The sequence below is a fragment of the Panthera tigris genome, chromosome X (assembly GCF_018350195.1).
Source record: "Panthera tigris isolate Pti1 chromosome X, P.tigris_Pti1_mat1.1, whole genome shotgun sequence".
Taxonomy (NCBI): Eukaryota; Metazoa; Chordata; class Mammalia; order Carnivora; family Felidae; genus Panthera; species Panthera tigris.
In genome coordinates, this window is record NC_056677.1 from 11,925,281 (window position 1) to 11,943,952 (window position 18,672).

Sequence of the window (18,672 nt, forward strand, 5' to 3'; positions counted from 1 at the left end):
GTAAGCAATTCTCTCAACCAACGACCGGGGGAAGGTGGTAAATAAATACCCCCAGCGCTGGTGGGACGATTCAGGTGTACACTCTGCTCGGTCTCCCAGAATTCCCCGGCAGAATGGAGCTCGAGCTGCCCACAGTGGCCACTTGCTCAATAACATGTCATTTATTCTTTTCCTTCCCTGCTCTGTTACCTGTGCACGCTTCTTTCTCAGAGCTTCCGGAGGTCACCTCCCAAATAAACTAGTTACACGCAAATGCTGCTGAAGGGCCCCCATCAAGAGAAGTCCCTAGCTGTGCGATCCTTCTGGAATTAACCCCCAAGATTTGAAGCTCGACATGAGTCAGAGCAGCGCCTGGCACACAGTAAGAGCACACTAACCCACTCGCTATTGTTGTGCTCACACTTGTTAGCCCCTCGCCCTCAGGTAGTTTGTCAGCAAGTAAAGTCACCTGATGGCCTCTTCGACTTCACGTCTAGGAATGACGTCAGACACATTTTTTGATGCAGTGACAAAGAAGTTGAAGGAGATCCTTGGTTTCAAATTGCTCACCCACACGTTATCCTCCCTGCGGAGAAACAAAAGAAACATCTTCCCTTGTGGCCCAGAGGACACAATACAGACAATGTGGGCTTCTCCTGCTGGTGGACACTGCCCAAAGCACATGAACTCCATGACATAAGTTGTGACGACACAGTCTAGGCACTATTCTGACACCGTCCCTGAGCTGAATTTTCTTTCAATGATAGAAAACGTTCAAGCTGAAAAACGGCAGGTGAGCCAGTCCGGACGGATGGGCAACCTGGGCCTGTGATAGACACCGTGGTGAACAGCGATGGCTCAGCACCGTGAACGGAGGCGGTGCGTCCGTGTCCTCTGGCCTGCTCCTCGCAGCAAAACTTCTCCCACTACACAAACCGCTGGGGGGAAGGACTGGGCTTTATAGTACAGCATGACAAGACTGTGCACCCCACCCCCTCGGCTGCCATGGTGATCCCGGCAAAGCCTAAGGCAGATCTTGTGGCTCTGAGCCCTTCTCACTCAGAAAAAAGCCAAAGTCCTTGGAATGGCCTATGAGGCCCACGTGAACTTTCTTCTCCCTTTCCCTGTGCCCGCTCCTGCCCTGGCCACACCTTCGACTGGTCTTCTATTAGCTCACTGCCCCAGCCCCACTGGCCTCCTTGCTGTTCCTTCAACAGACGAGGATATTCGTTCCTCAGAATCTTTCCACCCGCTATTTTCACCATTGTCTGCATCGCAGGTGCTCTCTTTGCCGTAGGTGTTCGCTCAAATAGTAACCAGGCCTTTTCTGACCATTGCAGGTAAAGCTGAACTCTAGACACACACACACCAGCACTCCCTAGCCCCCAGTGTGTTGTAGTTTTCTCCCTGGAGCTTGTCACCGTCTAAGTGTGCTATATTTCACTTACATGTTTTGCTGATTGTTTAACACACACAGAAAACATAAGCATTAGAATCCAAGTTCAATGAAAGTAGAGATGTCCACCTTTCTTTCAGTGCTGAGGGTGGAGGGACCATTTGGTGAACGGAAAGGGAAAGGAAAGGTGGAGAGAGCAAGGGAGGGGAGGAGGAAAGAGAACAGTGCACTTGCGATCTGTAAGTCAAGTAAGTCACAATCATCCCTGAATAGAGTGGCCCAAATTCCAGGATATCGGAGAAGTTGCAAAGTTGTTAGTTATTAATTTTACTTGAATGAAGGTTTAAGCATAATATCTTCTCAGACCCAAGAGAAAGACAAGTACTGTAATAACTTGAGAGCACAGCAAATCAACTCACACAAAAGGAATCGTCTGGTTTTTGACTTTGGAAAAATATTCTCTCATGGCGTATGCAACAGATGACCGGAACAAGTACATTTCATTGTCATTCCATTCATACTGCAAATTCAAAAGAAAAACACTGCTCAGTAGGGATCATAGGATACATTCAAAACTTGACATTCCAGAAGCATTATTTTTAAGATTTTTTTTTAAATGTTTATTTATTTTTGAGCGACAGAACGTGAGTGGGGGAGGAGAAGAGAGAGAGGGAGACACAGAATCCAAAGCAGGCTCCATCCAGGCTCTGAGCTGTCAGCACAGAGCCCGATGCGGGGCTAGACCTCACGAACCGCGAGATCATGAACCGAGCCAAGTCGGACGCTTAAACGACTAAGCCACCCAGGCACCCCCAAAAGCATTATTTTTAAATTTTCTACCACTCCAGAGAATCTTGCTATTCATTAAGCCAGTGACCTCGAACTTGTGTGTGCACCGGCACCACCTGGAAGGCTTGTGAAACCACTGAAAACTACTTAAACCACCGAATAGTGGGCCCTGCCCTCTGGGTTTCTACTTCAGAAAGTCTGGGAGGAGACCCACGAATTTGCATCTCTAACAAGCTCCCAGGTTCTGCTAATGTTGCTGGTCTGCTGCCCGCGTGCTTCAAGGACTACGTTCATGGATCCTTTTACTTCAGTTTGATAGAAGCTGAAATAAACATCCTGAGGGCAGGTTTATAGATGGGAGTCATGAGAGTTGTGGGCTTTGATAAAGATCCATGTATTGTACACCTGAAACTAATATAACACTGTATGTTAATTATACCTGAAATAAAAAATAAATTTGGGGCGCCTGGATGGCACAGTCAGTTAAGCGTCTGACTCTTAACTTCAGCTCAGGTCATGATCGCGTGGTTCGTGGGCCCAGCCCCAACCCATGATCTACGCTAACAGCTGCCGAGCCCGCTTGGGATTCTCTCTCCCTCCCTCTCTCTCTGCCCCTCCCCTCCTCGTGCTCTCTCAAAATAAATAAACTTAAAAATTTTTTAGAGTTTTTTTAAAGAAATAAAAAAATAAATTTAAAAGAGAAAAAATGTTGGGCACCTGGGTGACTCAGTCGGTTAAGCGTCCAAATCTTGATTTTGGCTCAGGTCATGATCCCAGGGTTCGTGGGATCAAACACTGTGTTGGGCTCTGTGAAGCATGGAGTCTGCCTGGGATTCTCTCTCTCTCTCTCTCTCTCTCTCTCTCTCTCTCTCTCTCTTCCTCCCTCCCTCTCTCAAAATAAATAAATAAACACTTTAAAAAAGGAAAAAGAAAAAATGCCCACGTATTGCCGGAAAATATGCAGAGCTTTTACTATTTTTATAGTAAGTTCTCGGATATGCACAAGTATAAAAGAAAAAGAAACTTGAAATTTAAAGGAAAAAAATTACTCTTGCACACAAGGTAATTTGTTCTTGTTTTTCACTGCCAAACAAAGAGCTGGTGTATTTACATAGTCCACAAAAATTTGCTGAGAAAAAGAAAAAAAAAAAAGCATTCACTCTTTCCTCCAGTAGCTGGCAGTAGAGATCAATGAATGGCACAAATTTTGCCTCTTTTCCTTCCCTTTTAGAAAAAAACAATGACAACTTTCACAAAAGAACTGTTACATTAACTTCAGCTTCATACCACTCAGGTAGAAAAGCTGCTTTAATAGTAATGATAATGCGGGGCGCCTGGGTGGTTCGGTCGGTTAAGCGTCTGACTTCAGCTCAGGTCATGATCTCATGGTGTGTGAGTTCGAGCCCCGCATCAGGCTCTGTGCCCACGGCTCAGGGCCTGGAGCCTGCCTCAGATTGTGTGTCTCCCTCTCTCTCTGCCCCTCCCCTGCTCTCACTGTGTGTGTCTCTCCCTCAAACGTAAATAGACATTAAAAGAAAGTAATGATGATGTTATCAGCATTATTATAGCGGTACAGAATAATTAGTATTCTGGTTACTATTTCCATATTAAAAAAAAATTAAAGGCTGAGTTCTCAATGCCAAGGATCCAGTTGGACTTGTCCTTGCAGCCACTTGAACTGGGCTGATATTCCGGCCCTGATATGCAGGTGTGCTCAAGTGTGGGGCTGGGTTCATCAAAGCAGCCTGGTTCTCAGTGAACCAGCCTCAGAACATCACACCATCAACCCCTCTGAAGACCATTTACCAATCCCTGACTGCATGGAAAGAGAACATGGGGAAAAACGCCAAGAAGATACGGTAACTGAAAAGGATTCTGATTTCCTGGATCCTTTCAAGTTATTAGGGCGCCTGGGTGGCTCAGTCGGTTAAGCATCTGACTTCGGCTTAGGTCATGATCTCGTGGTTTGTGAGCTCAAGCCCCACTTTGGGTGAGCTGGAGCCCTGCTTCAGGTGAGCCCCACTTCTCTCCCTCTGCCCCCCCTGCCCCTTGCTCAATTACACCCTCTTTCTCTCAAAAAATTTTTTAAAAAAACCAAACATATTAAAAAGATAAGTAATTAAAATGTATTAGGCCAAGGAAGAGCTACTAAAAAGATGACAGAGAAATAATCCCATTGATAGTCAACAATGGCTAAGGAATAGGAATTTGAACATTTAAAGTTTGGGAAGTGGTGCACCTCTATTTTGATTCTTTCTTAAAGATTGATTTTTTACTCCTATGTTATTTGTATTTAGATGTCTTGTTTATCCATGAAAATTACCCTGCAACTACCGGGGAGCCTTGGGCAGTATTTAATTTGTCAGGCAAAGTAAGGGGGGTAGAAATGCAATCTCTATGAGATATGTCCAATGCAAGTCACAGTTTTCTACAGCGCCCTGGACTGCTCCATCCAGCAGTCCCCGGCCATCCCCTCATCCTGCACGGCCTCCCGTGCTCCCCATCCGCCTGGGACTACCCTCTCCTCTCCTTTTTCCCAGTCAAAGCCACCGCTTCCTCAGACTGGCTCTGAGACAGGTGCTCAGCCGAGCAAGAGCCGCTGAAAGGAATTTGCGCGCAGGCATAAGTAATTTGGCTTTCCGTGAAACATCTCGCTTGTCCCCAAATGCAGCTCTGCATCACTTGTTCTCAACTTTGGCTGTAATTAGAATCACGTCGGGGGCTTTTAAAATGCTTGATGTCCACCCCTTGATGCTACGCCCCAGAACCATTAAGTCAGAGTCTCTGGGAGTGGGACTCGAGCTTTAATATTTTTTGAACATCCTGTATGACTCCAGTGTGCAGCCGGGTTTGAGAAACTGTGTTATAAATCAGTGCATCCCAGTCTTATGTATACAAACCATGTGGGGGCTTGTGAAAATGCAGATTTGGATTAAGAAGGTCCAGGGTTTGAGCCTAAGATTCTGCATCTTTAAAAAATGTTTATTTACTTATTTTGAGAGAGAAAGAGAGAGAGTGCACACATGAGCAGGGGAGTGGCAGAGGGAGAGGGAGAGAGAGGCAGAGTGCGGGAGCAGGGAGGGGTGGAGAGAGAGAACCCCAAGGAGTCTCCACACTGTCAGCACAGGGCCTGACCTGTGAGATCATGACCTGAACTGAAATCAAGAGTCGGACGCTTAACCAACTGAGCCACCCAGGGTGCCCCAGATTCTGCATTATTAACAAGCTTCCAGAATATGGATGATTAACTAAAACAGAACAAAGCAAAACTATGTACACTACTTCTAAAAACAATCTCTTAAAATATAACCTTGTCCTCTTCCTCAAATACAAGTAATGGTGATAAGAGTGAATTAAGAGGGTGGACATTTGATATTTAAGATTGGATGTTTTCTCATTGATCTTCATAACACCTTGAAAATAACCAGGAAAAAGTAGACATGATCAATCCAATAAGGACTGTGTTACTAAAACAACAACAAAAACAAAAAACAACACCGAGAGCCGAAATCCAGAAACTGGAGCTTATAGTTTTTAAGAGAAACATGTGGCCTGTCTTCTTTTAGACCACAGGGAAGGGACTTATTGGCCCCATTTAAAGGAGTCCGTTAAGAAGTAATGGACACACTGTCCAGAATACTCACTGCTTTGTCTCCAAGAGCTGATTTTAGGCTTATCCTCACTTTAATGCTTTGGTCAGCATCTGATTAAAGCGAAATCATAGACAGTTGGTTACAGATGACAGACTGACCACGTGCATTTATTTCCTTCCCCTCCCAAGATTCCACTAAAGTGACAGTAAGGGAATTTTTTTAACAGGTGTAAATACACTTTTGGAAAATGAGAAGTCATGGAGGAGTGTTAAGTGCTTTCTCAAGGGTCAGGAAACCAGGGCCTAATGTGTACGCAGAGGCAGTACAGAGCCACAAAGTCCCAGAGAATCCCGGAGAGGCTCAGGGGTGGGAACAAGAGATCAGACTGAAAACAAGGGCAATGGAAGCGGAGACACGGTTAAAGCCACGTTGGGCCACAGCGGATCGTCCCAGCTCATGTGCTCTTGCTTAGAAAGTCACTTGGAAGCTCTTGCTGCAGCCCAACAAGAGGAGATCCAAGAAAGAAGACATGGAATCCAGGAAGCAGTGGATTCAACCCACGAAAGCAGCGAAAAGACGGATGACTCGGGGTGAAACCGTGGTCCCGACTGAGAGAGAAGAACGTAGGACTCTGAGAGGAGAGTCTTGAGGGAACCAATGGGACTGAACAGAACGGGCATGTTGGACTCCCTGGAAAAGAGAAATGCAACGTTGATAGCAAATTAGACATGAAGCAAATAAGGCGGTAGAACCTCCAGGACAAACAAAAAGTCACCTAAGACAGGATTTAAAATAGCATATTACTTGGTTCTTCGGGCGTTATGATACAAATACTGAGAGTTTCTTGTAAAACCATTATTAAAACTTTTACTGGGAAAATGAGGAAGGGGGGTGAAGAGCAGGCAGAAGGGCACATCTAAAACTGACCAGTGAAGAAATAATATAAACAAAAGGTTCAGAAATATGAAAGTAACTGCCAGAAAGAAGAGATAATAACATTAAAATTGATTTTAAAAATATTTGCCTTTTAAGAGCAGGATTCAACTGCAGTGGGTTGGGGACAGTCATACTCTTTTATTTTAAATATGGGGCTAATGAAGCAGACTTGAAATAGAAAGAGAGAGAAGTAACTTTCCAGTGGAAAAACTATTCCCAAGACCTAGCCCATCTTGCTGCTGCAGGATTTTTTACAATACCCAGGATCATTGTCTCGCCGCTTCGAAGAATGAACAGTGGACACAAAATGAGCAGGAGGCAAAATTTATTAGAGTATAAGATCAGAAAGGAAGAATAGTATAAAAAAAGAGAAAGAGAGAAAATGTGTGTGTGTGTGTGTGTGTGTGTGTGTGCACGGCGTGTGTAGTTTTCATCATGCCACATACATAGTAGGTGCTGAACAAATGTGTTTCCTCCCCAATAAAATGGCAGCTGCCACCACAGCACGGTCAGAAGCAGGGTCTACACAGAGGGAAGACATACTCAGCTGTGTCGTAGCCCCATGAGATGGGCCAGAGGGGACTAGGGGAAGCAGAAAGGGAGTCATTTGCAATGCGTCAACTCGATGTACTCACATGGACGCCAGTCAGTGTTCCATCCCACAAAAGAATTCCTGTTCTGCTCTTTCAGCCAGGTAAACAAGGGCTCAAAGTACTTGAGCAGTGGTGTTACATTCATATTCTTTTCTCCTACAACATGTTCCAATGCTAAGGTCCAGGGCTTTGATTTTCCAAGGGTCAGCATTTGGCTACATGAAAAAAGAAGAGGGTGGGCTCAGGGATTTTAGAGGGATTTCAGATGTACACATATTTACACTATGATCTATCATTTCTCCTCTTTGGCTTGGCCAAGTTTGCTCCTTGCTGGTAAGAAAATAAGGTGGGTTAACGGATGTATTCATCCTTCAATGTCTTTCCTTCCAATTAATACAAAGGGGGCTCTGGAGGTATGATGTGGAGAGAGGAGGTAGACTGTCCAACCATCACAAGGCCTAGGTTCCTGTGTGACCATAAAAGAAACATTTAATTTGTGGATGAGGACATTTTGAGGCCAAACATTTTCTTTTTAGAACAAGGAAATCAAATTCAAACATAGGCATGAAAGTGAGTAATATTGGGGAGCATTTTGCAGTATTTCTTACAGCAGCTTCTTCCCGGCTTCACTGGAATTTGAGATATCACATTTGTGCAGGGGACCTTCATGTTTAGCTATTCGACAAAGGGCTTCTTGAAACTGGAATTGATAAATGGTCCTTGTGTAGTATCTGTAAAGTAGACAAAGACACAAGAGAGCAGTCCTGTGTTTAGTCCCTTCGCTAGATTCATAGATCAGGGCATATATTTAAATTCTGAGGCTCTATTAACCAAAGAGATACTGGTCCAACCTCTTTCTCCAGAAAGACTCAAATATGAGCCCTACAGACTCATCATAACCTACCTGTATTTAGGTATCAGCTGATTTAAAAGGCAGTATTATTTTGTTAAATGTCAGCTCACATTTGTATCGTGTTTTACATATTGATGGCCCTTTCATATAAATAATGCCAAGCAATCCTTATGGCAAGTCAATAATATTATTTCCACCTTCCAAATGAAGAAACTGACGTTCAGCAAATTCAAGATCTGGGGCTTATAGGTGAAGAACATAGGTTTTTAGACTTCACATTAAAAATACTCTATTGCAATCACCCTGAACACTGCCAGCAACAAGAAGACAAACAAAGATAATTTTATTTTCCCCAAGGATACTATAAATTCCTTCATGGTGGAGAAAAGATCTCACACAAGTTTTATTGGACCCAATAAATCATATTGCATTAAATTGAATTGAAATTGATGATGTTTTGAGGTTCTAGGGGGAAGGTAGGTAGAAAGAGTCATACTTCAGAAGTCCCTGTTTCTTTGCCATTAGCACAGCTGTCCACAAACCCTGGAAGTTAAACAGTCAGAAGAAAACTGTCATTTACCTGATGAATGAGTAATCATTAGCAACATGGAACAGAGATGCAGGATCACAGTATGTTTCATCATGGGGCACAGGCTCCACCACCCCGACTATCTCTCGCCTTTGGGGTAAAAAACAGATAGATTAGCCGTGGGTGACTCATCACGAGAAGGTACAGTTGGATGTAGTCAGTGTGATTTCAGCAGCCAGTAGTATTTATACTGGAATTGGTTGTCAGGTGAAACGGAAACAATCTAAAAAATTACAGAATAAAGCCCTTATGTGGTTATTTCTTCCTTTTTTTTTAATCCATCCATCCAGGGTATACCATTGGAAAAGATCTGCATTTTCAAAACACCAATTTAGTAAAGTGCATTGCATGGCCGAAAATGTACAGTGAAAGTCTTAATAATCCCTCTTTGGCACCACATTTTATGTGTCCTTGGGAAACAGAATTTTGTAGAATTGACATCTTAGTTATTCTTCAAGGCTAGCTCGAACGCCCCCTCTTCTTCTAGCTCGAACGCCCCCTCTTCTTCTAGCTCGAACGCCTGCTCCTGATCGCACCCACCTGCCAGCACAGTGAACCCCCTCCAGCTCCCTTAGCCTTCCCTAGCTGTGCTCCTTTGACATTTCGCTCTCTGTTTTATCATTATTCACATACAGCTCCTTCTTGCCCTAGAGACTTGAGCTCCTAGAGCGCGGGGCTGTCTCAGTTATCTATTCTGGCTCCAGTGTCAAACACGGTGCCTAATGCTAAGGAAAAAGTGCGTGTATATTTGTTGAATTAGTGGAGTAATTAATGCATAATGAAGGAGTTTAAGGTTCTGGTTCCATTTATCTTTCAAAATAAACCTTTAAGAGGGATCAAAAGCAATTCAATCAGGAAAAAGGTAGGGAAACCATGTGTTTGGCATTATTTAATCTTAATACATTTGTCCTTTCTGATTGTGGGATGATTACAGACACAATTTCGGTAACACCCAAATGCTAGAAACAGTTATTATCACTGCTGCCTCCTTTCCTCCCAAGTAGGATTTATGTTCACAGAGAATCTTGGCAGAAGAGTGCCACTGACTGAATCTTACGGGTATGGGACTGAGTGTTATATAGGTAGATCTTCACCGCAAGAAGGAAAAATAAGGGGGCATCTGGATGGCTCAGTTGGTAGAGCATCTGACTCTTGACTTTGGGGTCATGAGTTTGAGCCCCACATTGGGAGTAGAGATTGCTTTAAAATATTGTTTTAGGGGCGCCTGGGTGGCGCAGTCGGTTAAGCGTCCGACTTCAGCCAGGTCACGATCTCGCGGTCCGTGAGTTCGAGCCCCGCGTCAGGCTCTGGGCTGATGGCTCGGAGCCTGGAGCCTGTTTCCGATTCTGTGTCTCCCTCTCTCTCTGCCCCTCCCCCGTTCATGCTCTGTCTCTCTCTGTCCCAAAAATAAATAAAAAACGTTAAAAAAAAAAAGTAAAATAAACTTAATTGTTAAAAAAAAAAAATAAAATAAAATATTGTTTTAAAGACAAAGAAAACAAAGCAAAATAATGGACAGGAGTCTGACTAATAGACACTGGGGAAAAGACTCTTTCCCTTCCTTCCTTCTTCCTTGCTTGCTTCCTTCCTTCCTTCCTTGGCATCTGTCCTCTTTTGTCATTCTTTCATCCCAAACCCATTAGCTCATACCTGTGTGTCCCAGGCACTATGCAAGGGACTTGGGCTACAGTGATGAAGAATGTAGTGCTAAAACTATTGAAAAGGGACCACTATCTGTTGCCCAAAAGTGCCAGGCTCTTGCTGGCCTGGAATTCTCTCTGTTCCTTCCACACACACCTGGTTAACTCTCGCCTCCTTTTCAAAGCTCAACTTGGATGCCTCTCCCCATCTGACCCACCAGATTGGCCTCTGGATCTTGCCTTGGATGCTCATGGATCCCCCTACACCCATGTTGCCATGGTTTCATTTTCCACATCCCTCTATAGAGTAAAAAAAAGTTCTTTGAAGTCAAGGAGAACATGTGAAATGATCAGCATTGGATCTCCAGTGCTTTGCCTAAAATAGCACAGTTTAATGGGTGACCCAGCACTTAAGAAGATACAGGATGAGAAGTTGTGTCACCTGATCCTGCTTGGGGGAGGGCAGAGCCAAGGAAATGTTATCTGAGGAGAAAGCACCCAAATGGGGACTTAAAAAATAAAAAGGAGGGGCTCCTGGGTGGCTCAGTTGGTTGAACGTCCAACTTTGGCTCAGGTATTAATCTCACATTTTGTGAGTTTGAGCCCCTCATTGGGCTGGCTGCTGTCAGCGCAGAGCCCACTTTGGATCCTTTGTCCCCCTGCCCCTCTCTCTGCCCCTCCCCACTCACTCACGCTCTCTCTCTCAAAAATAATAAACATTTAAAAATAAAAAATAAAAAGGAGGCAGTATGTGTGTGTGTGTGTGTGTGTGTGTGTGTGTGTATACAGACCAGTCAAATGCTTTTAGATAAGTGGCAAACTCATGAGAAACCATCTTACGATTCCATATTCATTGACTTACTTCATCTCCCACCACTTTTGCATCCACTGCTCCTTGGGAATTTCACCCTTAAAGACCATCCACCTCCACTTTTCTAACATATAAGTAAACGGTAGCGTTCCAACAATTGTAAGTGCTTGTTTGAGTAGGAAGTTTATTTCTGTTTCTGAAAGTAAAATGGAAAAGGATAAATATTAACATGAGGACGACAGTGGTGTTTTGTGTTAATTTCCCAGTCTCAAGATATTATTCCTCAAGATATACTTACAGTAAGGATGATGTGAGAAATATTGACAGTGGACATGATAATATGTGTATATTCACTTTCTTTTTTTAATGTTTAGTTTTGACAGAGAGAGAGAGAGTAAGTGGGGGAGAGGCAGAGAGAGAGAGGGAGACACAGAATCCGAAGCAGGCTCCAGGCTCTGAGCTGTCAGCACAGAGCCCAATACAAGGCTCAAACCCATAAACTGTGAGATCATGACCTGAGCCAAAGTCAGACGCTTAACTGACTGAGCCACCCAGGGGCCCCTACATTCATTTTCTCAGCTAAGGGACTTGGAAGAGGGTGAAGACTTGGACAGAACAGGTAAGAAGAATCCGCAAGCAACCTGTAATCCTCATTTTTTCATTAGTGTCAATTGCCTCCCTTAAATACCTCTTATCAGAGCTAAGTAGGGCTATTTCATCTACTGTCATCTAAGCTCCATGAAGGCAGTGACTGTTAATGCCTCATTCAAGACTGTATCCCTAGCCTAGTGTCTCCTACATGATACCCTCTCTGAGTCTTTGTTAAATAAACAAATATTAAACAGATGTGGCCAAAAGCCAGTAAACCAGGGGAGAAAAAAGCAAACAAAAAAGAACCTCCCTAGAAGAAACTATCCACTCGATAATCAGAAGTACAGTACACATTAAATGCACTGACATCTTCTTTACCTCAGTTCAAAATGCTTTCACAAATTATGTGATCTCATTTATCCTTTATTCAGTGATGTAAAAAAAGCAGTAGAGCTCGTCCCTAGTGTACAAATGAAGCTCAGTGAAATGCAAGCAGGGGGATAGTATCTACTTGGCACACCGCTGTATCTCTAGTGTTGAGAAAAATGCCTTGCACATGGTATACTCAGTAAATATTTTTGGAAGAAGAAAGGAGGTGAGAAAAAGAGAAGGACGGAGGGAGAAAAGTAATGAAGGAATTTATTTCACATCATTCACAGATCAGGGGCAGAGCCAAAGGAAGGAAGAGTTTTTCAAGCCAGTGGCTTAACTGTATCTAGTACAAATCTTAGTGATTCAGTCGTCTTCGCCTGCTGTCAGAGAATATTTTAAAAATGATAAAAACAAATAATTGCCTATTAATTGACTTACTAATTCTATTTTAAAATTAGGCAACAGGTGTGGTTGCCGTGAACTTCCTCCCCTCATGGGAGGATGCTGCTACTTGTCTATTACCCACTGGGTCGGTGCTTAACAGTAATTTTTTCAGACACGATGATGGCTTTACACTGACCGCCCAAGCCCTCATGAGATCACCAAAGTCTGGAGCCAGAAACCAAGGCACAGTGAATTGCCCCCACAAGGATGGAGCTCAGGACCTTGACCTCACTGACCAAACGTTCCAGCCAGTGGAGCTGATGTTGTGAACCAAATAGCTAACATGAGGGCAGAGAAATCTACAGAAGAGAATGTATTTGGCTCTAAGTATCCTCCTTTTACGAGGAAGGATCGAAAGCCCTGGCATCTTTACTGGAGAATCTGGATCTCACGAACATTCGTCATGTGCCATCAAGTCCCACCCATCCATAGAGAAACAGGCTGCCTTGGGCAAAGATGTCAAAGGATAGCGTGGATCTGAGAGGATGTTACAGGGACAGATTCATGCTCAGCTAGAGAAACAAAACTTTTCAGTCCCCCCAATCTCGATATGCCACCACCTGTTCTCTAAGAGCTCTCAAATTTCAGGTCACACTCTGTTTTGTAGAGTATTATGGGAAAAGCTTTAGATTAGGGCTCTGGTTCTGGTTCCACTATATTGCTTTTTGACCTTGGGCTAGTTACTTTCCCTCTCTTGTCTTCAGTTTGCTGCCTCTGCAAAATGGTTTTCAGAATGTTCCAGCTCTCACATTTTGAGAAGTATTTACCTAGAAGCAGAGGGATCTAGTCAGAACTCTGACACTAATAAGTTGTGTGACCTTGGCTAAGCCATTTCAGTTCTGTGGGCCTGTTTTAGCATCTTTTTTCCCCCTGTTAGATGCTTCTTAGAGTCCCAAGACCATTTATTCAGTTACCTCCCTTATGCCGTTCTCAAAGATCTAAAACCACAAGCTGGCTTATTGTGACATACACTTTAAAAAATGTTTTTACCAGTAGCAATTCCCAGTTACCCATATATATCATATACTTCCTGTGGCAAAAACTAAATATATGTCACATACGATAATAAATACCTTTGCCTACATCAGACAAAGGAATCCCCGAAACAAGCCATGAAAAGACTGTCCATACCACTGTCTTCAGAAAAACCAGGTGGCAGAAGACCAATGGTTTTCAGATGGTTGGGTGTAGCCGCAGAAAGTGACATGATCTCCCCGACAGCTTCGTGGAACCCCTCATTAGCTCCATTTCTTAGCAGGAAGGGTTGCACGGCATACGCCATGTCATACTGGATGTGTCCCATCTCGTGATGGGCTGTCAGGAAGTCATCCATCGTCACCTTTGTGCACATCTTGATCCTGCACAAAAATGGGCAAGATTAAAATGAATCTCAATGAATTTAATTTAATCAGCACAGTAGAGCAGTAGAGGATTTGGGCAGCATGGTTCATCCTTCCAAGGTTTGTTCACCAATGAGTCTTGAGGACCTACCTCTGGTGTCCTAGAAACTGAACAAGGTGTTTAATATAAAGTCATGAGCAGGGCTGAATCCTGTTGCTCACAGACTAATAGAAAGATAAGCGGAGACTTCTGGTACAAAAACTCTCAGGCAAATACTCTAAGCAAGGCATAGCCTTGGGCATAGCAATAAGTGAATGCAGGCATGGTCTCCTAGAAGCACCAAGAAGGTCATAACTGAGGATGCAGTGAGCAACCTGGACCTTGATTAACATGCAGAAGTTTGCCAGGTAGACAAACGGCAGGGAGGGACAAGAGGTTGATACTCCTGGAAGTGCTCAGTGAGAAAGCCTTGAGAAAAGAGCGTAGCATTCAGGGCACCGCAAGCAGTTTGGTAGAGCCAAGATAGAGAAAGAGTAGGAGAAGGGGCTGGAAACTGATAACTGGGAGTTATTAGCACATAAGACAGGGCATAATGGAATGGCCCATGAAGCAGGTACAGAACGGCAAGGAAAGAGGGCCAAAAACCAAGCCCTAGGAGGTCCCTGTGCATACAGAGCAGAGAGAGGAAGCTGATTCAGAGAAGACAGAGCGGGGAGTCCCCTTCCGGATGACAGTGCAGAAGCCAACGTAGAACAGCATTTCAAACACAACCTGTAGACATTGCCTATGGCTGCCGCGGCCCAGTGAAATCAGGACTGCATCTGGCAATTAGGTAGTGGTGCTGCCCAACTCGGCAAGAGCAGTCTCATTCGGTGGGATGCAGGGGGCATGCTTCCGTAGGTTCCCAAATTAATTTTCTTACCACTCTGACCATGTCAGCCTCCTGATAAATACCCTTTAAGTCCCCCCCACTGGTCAAGAATAAACCCAAACTCCTTAATACAGCCCACTGTGACCTGCTTTTCTAACCCGGTTTTTCCTCTATTCTCTTGTGAAACAACCGTGAGAATAGCTGCTATATACCTAACGTCTTCAGTACCTAAGAGCGTGTGCTGGGAAACGCGCATATACTCAGGCATTTTTAAGCCTCACTCTAGTCCTGGAGTCAGTAAACCGGTTTGATAAATAAGGCTTTACTGGAACACAGCCACGGCCGTTTGTTTATGTGTTATCTATGGCTGCTTTGATGCCACAAGGGCAGAACCAAGTAGTCGCAACAGAGACCTGCAGAGCCTACACTATTTACCGGCGTGACCCTTTATAGAAAAGCCTTGCCAAACCTGACTCTGGCGGATGCCGCTGGGGCCCTCCCGGACCAGCTCGACCAGGCAGACCCACCCATCTCCCGTTTTGCCTGAGTCATATCTGCGAAAAGCCAGCAGCTGCTTCCTCCTGCGCTGCCTTTGGCTGAATGAGAGGTGCCTCAGCCAGGAGACGAGGTCTTCCCACGCTCCGGGGGAGTCCTCAGCCAGTGACTGACTAATGTGGGGGTACAAAAGGCCAGTCCTCTTTTCTCAACGAGTGACCAACCGCGGTACAAATCAGGGTGCGGAGAGCCCCGTGGGATCAGGCTGAGGCCAAGTGTCCAGCAGAGACCACATCCTTACTTAACTCTTTCCCCCTCCCCCCTGCTTCCCTCACTCCCCTTTGCCTCATGGCTGTCCTTCGGTGAAGCACCCGGACAAGAACCTTCATCTCAAGCTGGGGAACCCAGCCTAAGACACTCGCCAACCTGCTACCTGGGCGTTACCATTCCACTTTATAGATAAGGAGACTGAAACCCAAGAAGGTTGAATGCCTTGCCCAAGGCCGCCTCGTCACTAAGTGACACAGCTCGGATTCGAGTGCCCGTGCTCCAATGGCACATTCTGCCACATCACCCAGAGCCTTTCTCTCTTTTATCCCGGCGTATTGATTCACCTGTCCTGTCTCGCTCACAAGAGAGAAACGTGGAGGGGAGGAATAATGCCTGATTCACACGTCCATCTTCCGTAAATCTTGGCACCGAATCTTTCTAACGGGGACACCACCATACTCACGGCCATGCAACTCTAACGGGTACATATTATTTCAAGTGAGGCAAACTGTCTAAAGCTCAAGTTAGGGCCTGCTGACAATCCCCTTTTCCTTGGAAAAGTCCAGATGTGTTCTCATGGACTTCTGAGCCCTCGTTTAAGGAGAGTTCACACATCTCTTCTGTGCTCAGACAAGCAGAGAAGAAATCCAGAATCGTCGTCATCCCTGCCTCCACCATCTTCCAGTTTAGTATCAGCTGTGTACAGATCGTCCTCACTACCTGAAGTCACCCTTCCCTAGGTCCCAAGCTGTGGGGTGGCAGACCACTTTCTGGCTGTTGCCTGGCTCGGTTAGCATGGAGTTTTCCCAGAATCCTTGAGTCATGTTGGGAAGGCCAACAGACACAAAGAATTTCTCAGCTTCTTTGAATATCCTCCTTGCATCCCAGCTCTGGAAAGGAAAAAAAAAAAAAAAAAAAAGAACAGCATTTAATTCTAGCATTAAAATAACAGCATTCTTTCTTTTGGCTATGTACAGAGGCATAACCTTTCTGGAAGGCAATTTGGCAACATGTATGGACACGTCAAGCTTTCAAAGTGTTTGTACCCTGTCTCAGTAATCCTGTCTCTAGGAAACTAACCTAGGAAATTATCAGAAATTAGGTCAAAGAATGACATTTAAAATGGGTTTTTTGTTTATTGTTTTTTAAAGTTGAAATATGTATGACACATAACATTGTGTAAATTTAAGGTATACAACATGGAAAATGATTTTTAATAAAGAAAAAGGTGGAAACCACCACCAGAATGGTTGAATAAATAATGATGTCTTCATGGGATGGAAAACCTAAATAAATTCAATTTATAAAGAATTTTTACTGATTTTTTTATAAGTTAATCTTAGGTGAAAAAGTAGAATATATAAACCACTGATCTAAAGTGATATTAATGTGAAAATACAAATATTAAATTTAAATACAAATATTATATATTATGCGTGATATTTTTTGTCTTTATTCTTTATATTCCAAGCATAAACAAACAACAATGACCTTCTCTTTGCTAAGAAATCTATTCAACTAAAGCCAACAATCATTGACTGAGCTCCTTCAAGGAGTGAGGGCCTGGTGTTGGGCTCAGTGGAGGACACAAACAGATGCACACGGAGTCATGGACTTTTGGAACCAAAAAGGCCTGCATGCGACCAAGTAGCCAATAAGTAGCCGGGCCTTGCTGCACAGCTTGTATGGGAATCTGAACTTTCAGAATGTTCTGGAAATAGAGAGGGGCAACAGTAAGCGTCTGCCATCCAGTAAACTCTTCTGGGAACTGACCAGGACTTCTTTGGAGATAAGGCCCATATCAGGCAAACAAAGTTTGTGTAACTGGCAGATAATTCCTGAATCGCTTTTGGTGACACAGAAAACTTCCTCTGATCTCAAAGACCAGTCAAGTCTGGTTTTTCTCTTCTATCAGCCTTGGGGATTTAAACAGGATGTGACACTACGGATGTTTTTCACTATTGACCTTTAAAGGCAATATTGGTATTAACAGGTACGGCATTCTTAAGCAGAATGGATGTACGTATACCAAAACAGTATAGACTAGTAAGCACAGTTAGCGTCTGTTAAATGAACAATGAGAGAATGGAAAATGGAACTGGAAGTATTAGGAGTTCTGAGTTCAAGCCTTAGTTGCCACTGATTGTCTTTGTGACTTTGAGCCAGTCATTTCCCCAGGCCTCAGTTTCCTCACCTGCAACATGGATCTATCAAAATACCTGTCCTGATAGTCTCATAGGTTTGTTGTAAAGATGACCTTAGGAGAGATGGTGGGTGTACAAACCCCGTAGATGGGCTAAAGAGCTACATAAAGATGAGCCTGTGCTGTTGTTCAACTGCAAAACGGACCTAGCACAGCTGCAGGAGATTGGAGGCCTTGCCGCTTCGCATTCTTACTTTGTCGTGGCTTTTTCCCAGGATCATGTTGTGTATGTGAAAATGTTTGCTGCACGGTTGCTTACAGATTTGAAACTGTTTACAAAGGAAAATCCGGCAATGTGTAAATAGTAAAGGAAATTATGGTGCAACTCTCTGAAGAAATTTTAGACAGCCAATGGGAGTATGATCATAAATTCTTTCCCCAAAAGGTAGACTATTGGCTGAATAAAGAAAAATATCATTATAATATGACTTCACCAATGGCAGGAAACACAGAGAACTTAAACAATTCTGCCAAGATGGTAACAAAAAAGTAATTTAAAAATTATTTTAAAGACTCTTGTAATATTTCTAACAATAATGATTTTTTAAATACGCAAAAATCTTCTCATGATACCATTTTTTCTATTCGTGGAGATTACGGACTGATTACTTAGCAGTGACTAACTCTAGAAAGAGTAATGCCAACCAGTTGATAATTCCACATCTTACTGCTTAATGGAAAACCCAGGTCGTCTCCATTTTTAATACCTCTCAGCAAGATCAATACCGTATTTATCATTCAAGGTATTTGACGTCATTGGCACTGTAAATTACTTTTCCATGAAGCTACATAAGGAATATATTTAAGTTAGCTTAAAATTTTTTTATTTACATGATTTCACATGCAAAAGACAAGAAGAGAAAAATGGCAGAAAAAGAAATGAAGTTGAGGATTTAGATTTGGTTT

The 18,672-nt window shown here is 43.6% G+C and overlaps 1 protein-coding gene across 3 annotated transcripts in view; it reads right to left on the minus strand.

Moving 5' to 3' along the window:
* ACE2 (angiotensin converting enzyme 2) overlaps positions 1-18,672 on the minus strand; it is a 39,957-nt gene that overhangs the window by 4,219 nt on the left and 17,066 nt on the right. For 2 of the 3 annotated variants that reach the window (XM_042974087.1, XM_007090080.3), the window contains exons 8-16: positions 16,284-16,453; positions 13,718-13,944; positions 11,231-11,375; positions 8,720-8,818; positions 7,895-8,017; positions 7,329-7,501; positions 5,809-5,867; positions 1,795-1,895; positions 449-565 (exon numbers count right to left, since the gene is read on the minus strand). In XM_042974087.1, the coding sequence (XP_042830021.1) occupies positions 449-565; positions 1,795-1,895; positions 5,809-5,867; positions 7,329-7,501; positions 7,895-8,017; positions 8,720-8,818; positions 11,231-11,375; positions 13,718-13,944; positions 16,284-16,453 (1,214 nt within the window). Of the gene's footprint in view, positions 1-448; positions 566-1,794; positions 1,896-5,808; positions 5,868-7,328; positions 7,502-7,894; positions 8,018-8,719; positions 8,819-11,230; positions 11,376-13,717; positions 13,945-15,267; positions 15,367-16,283; positions 16,454-18,672 lie in introns of those variants that run through there. The other variant, XM_042974088.1, reaches the window with a different exon arrangement.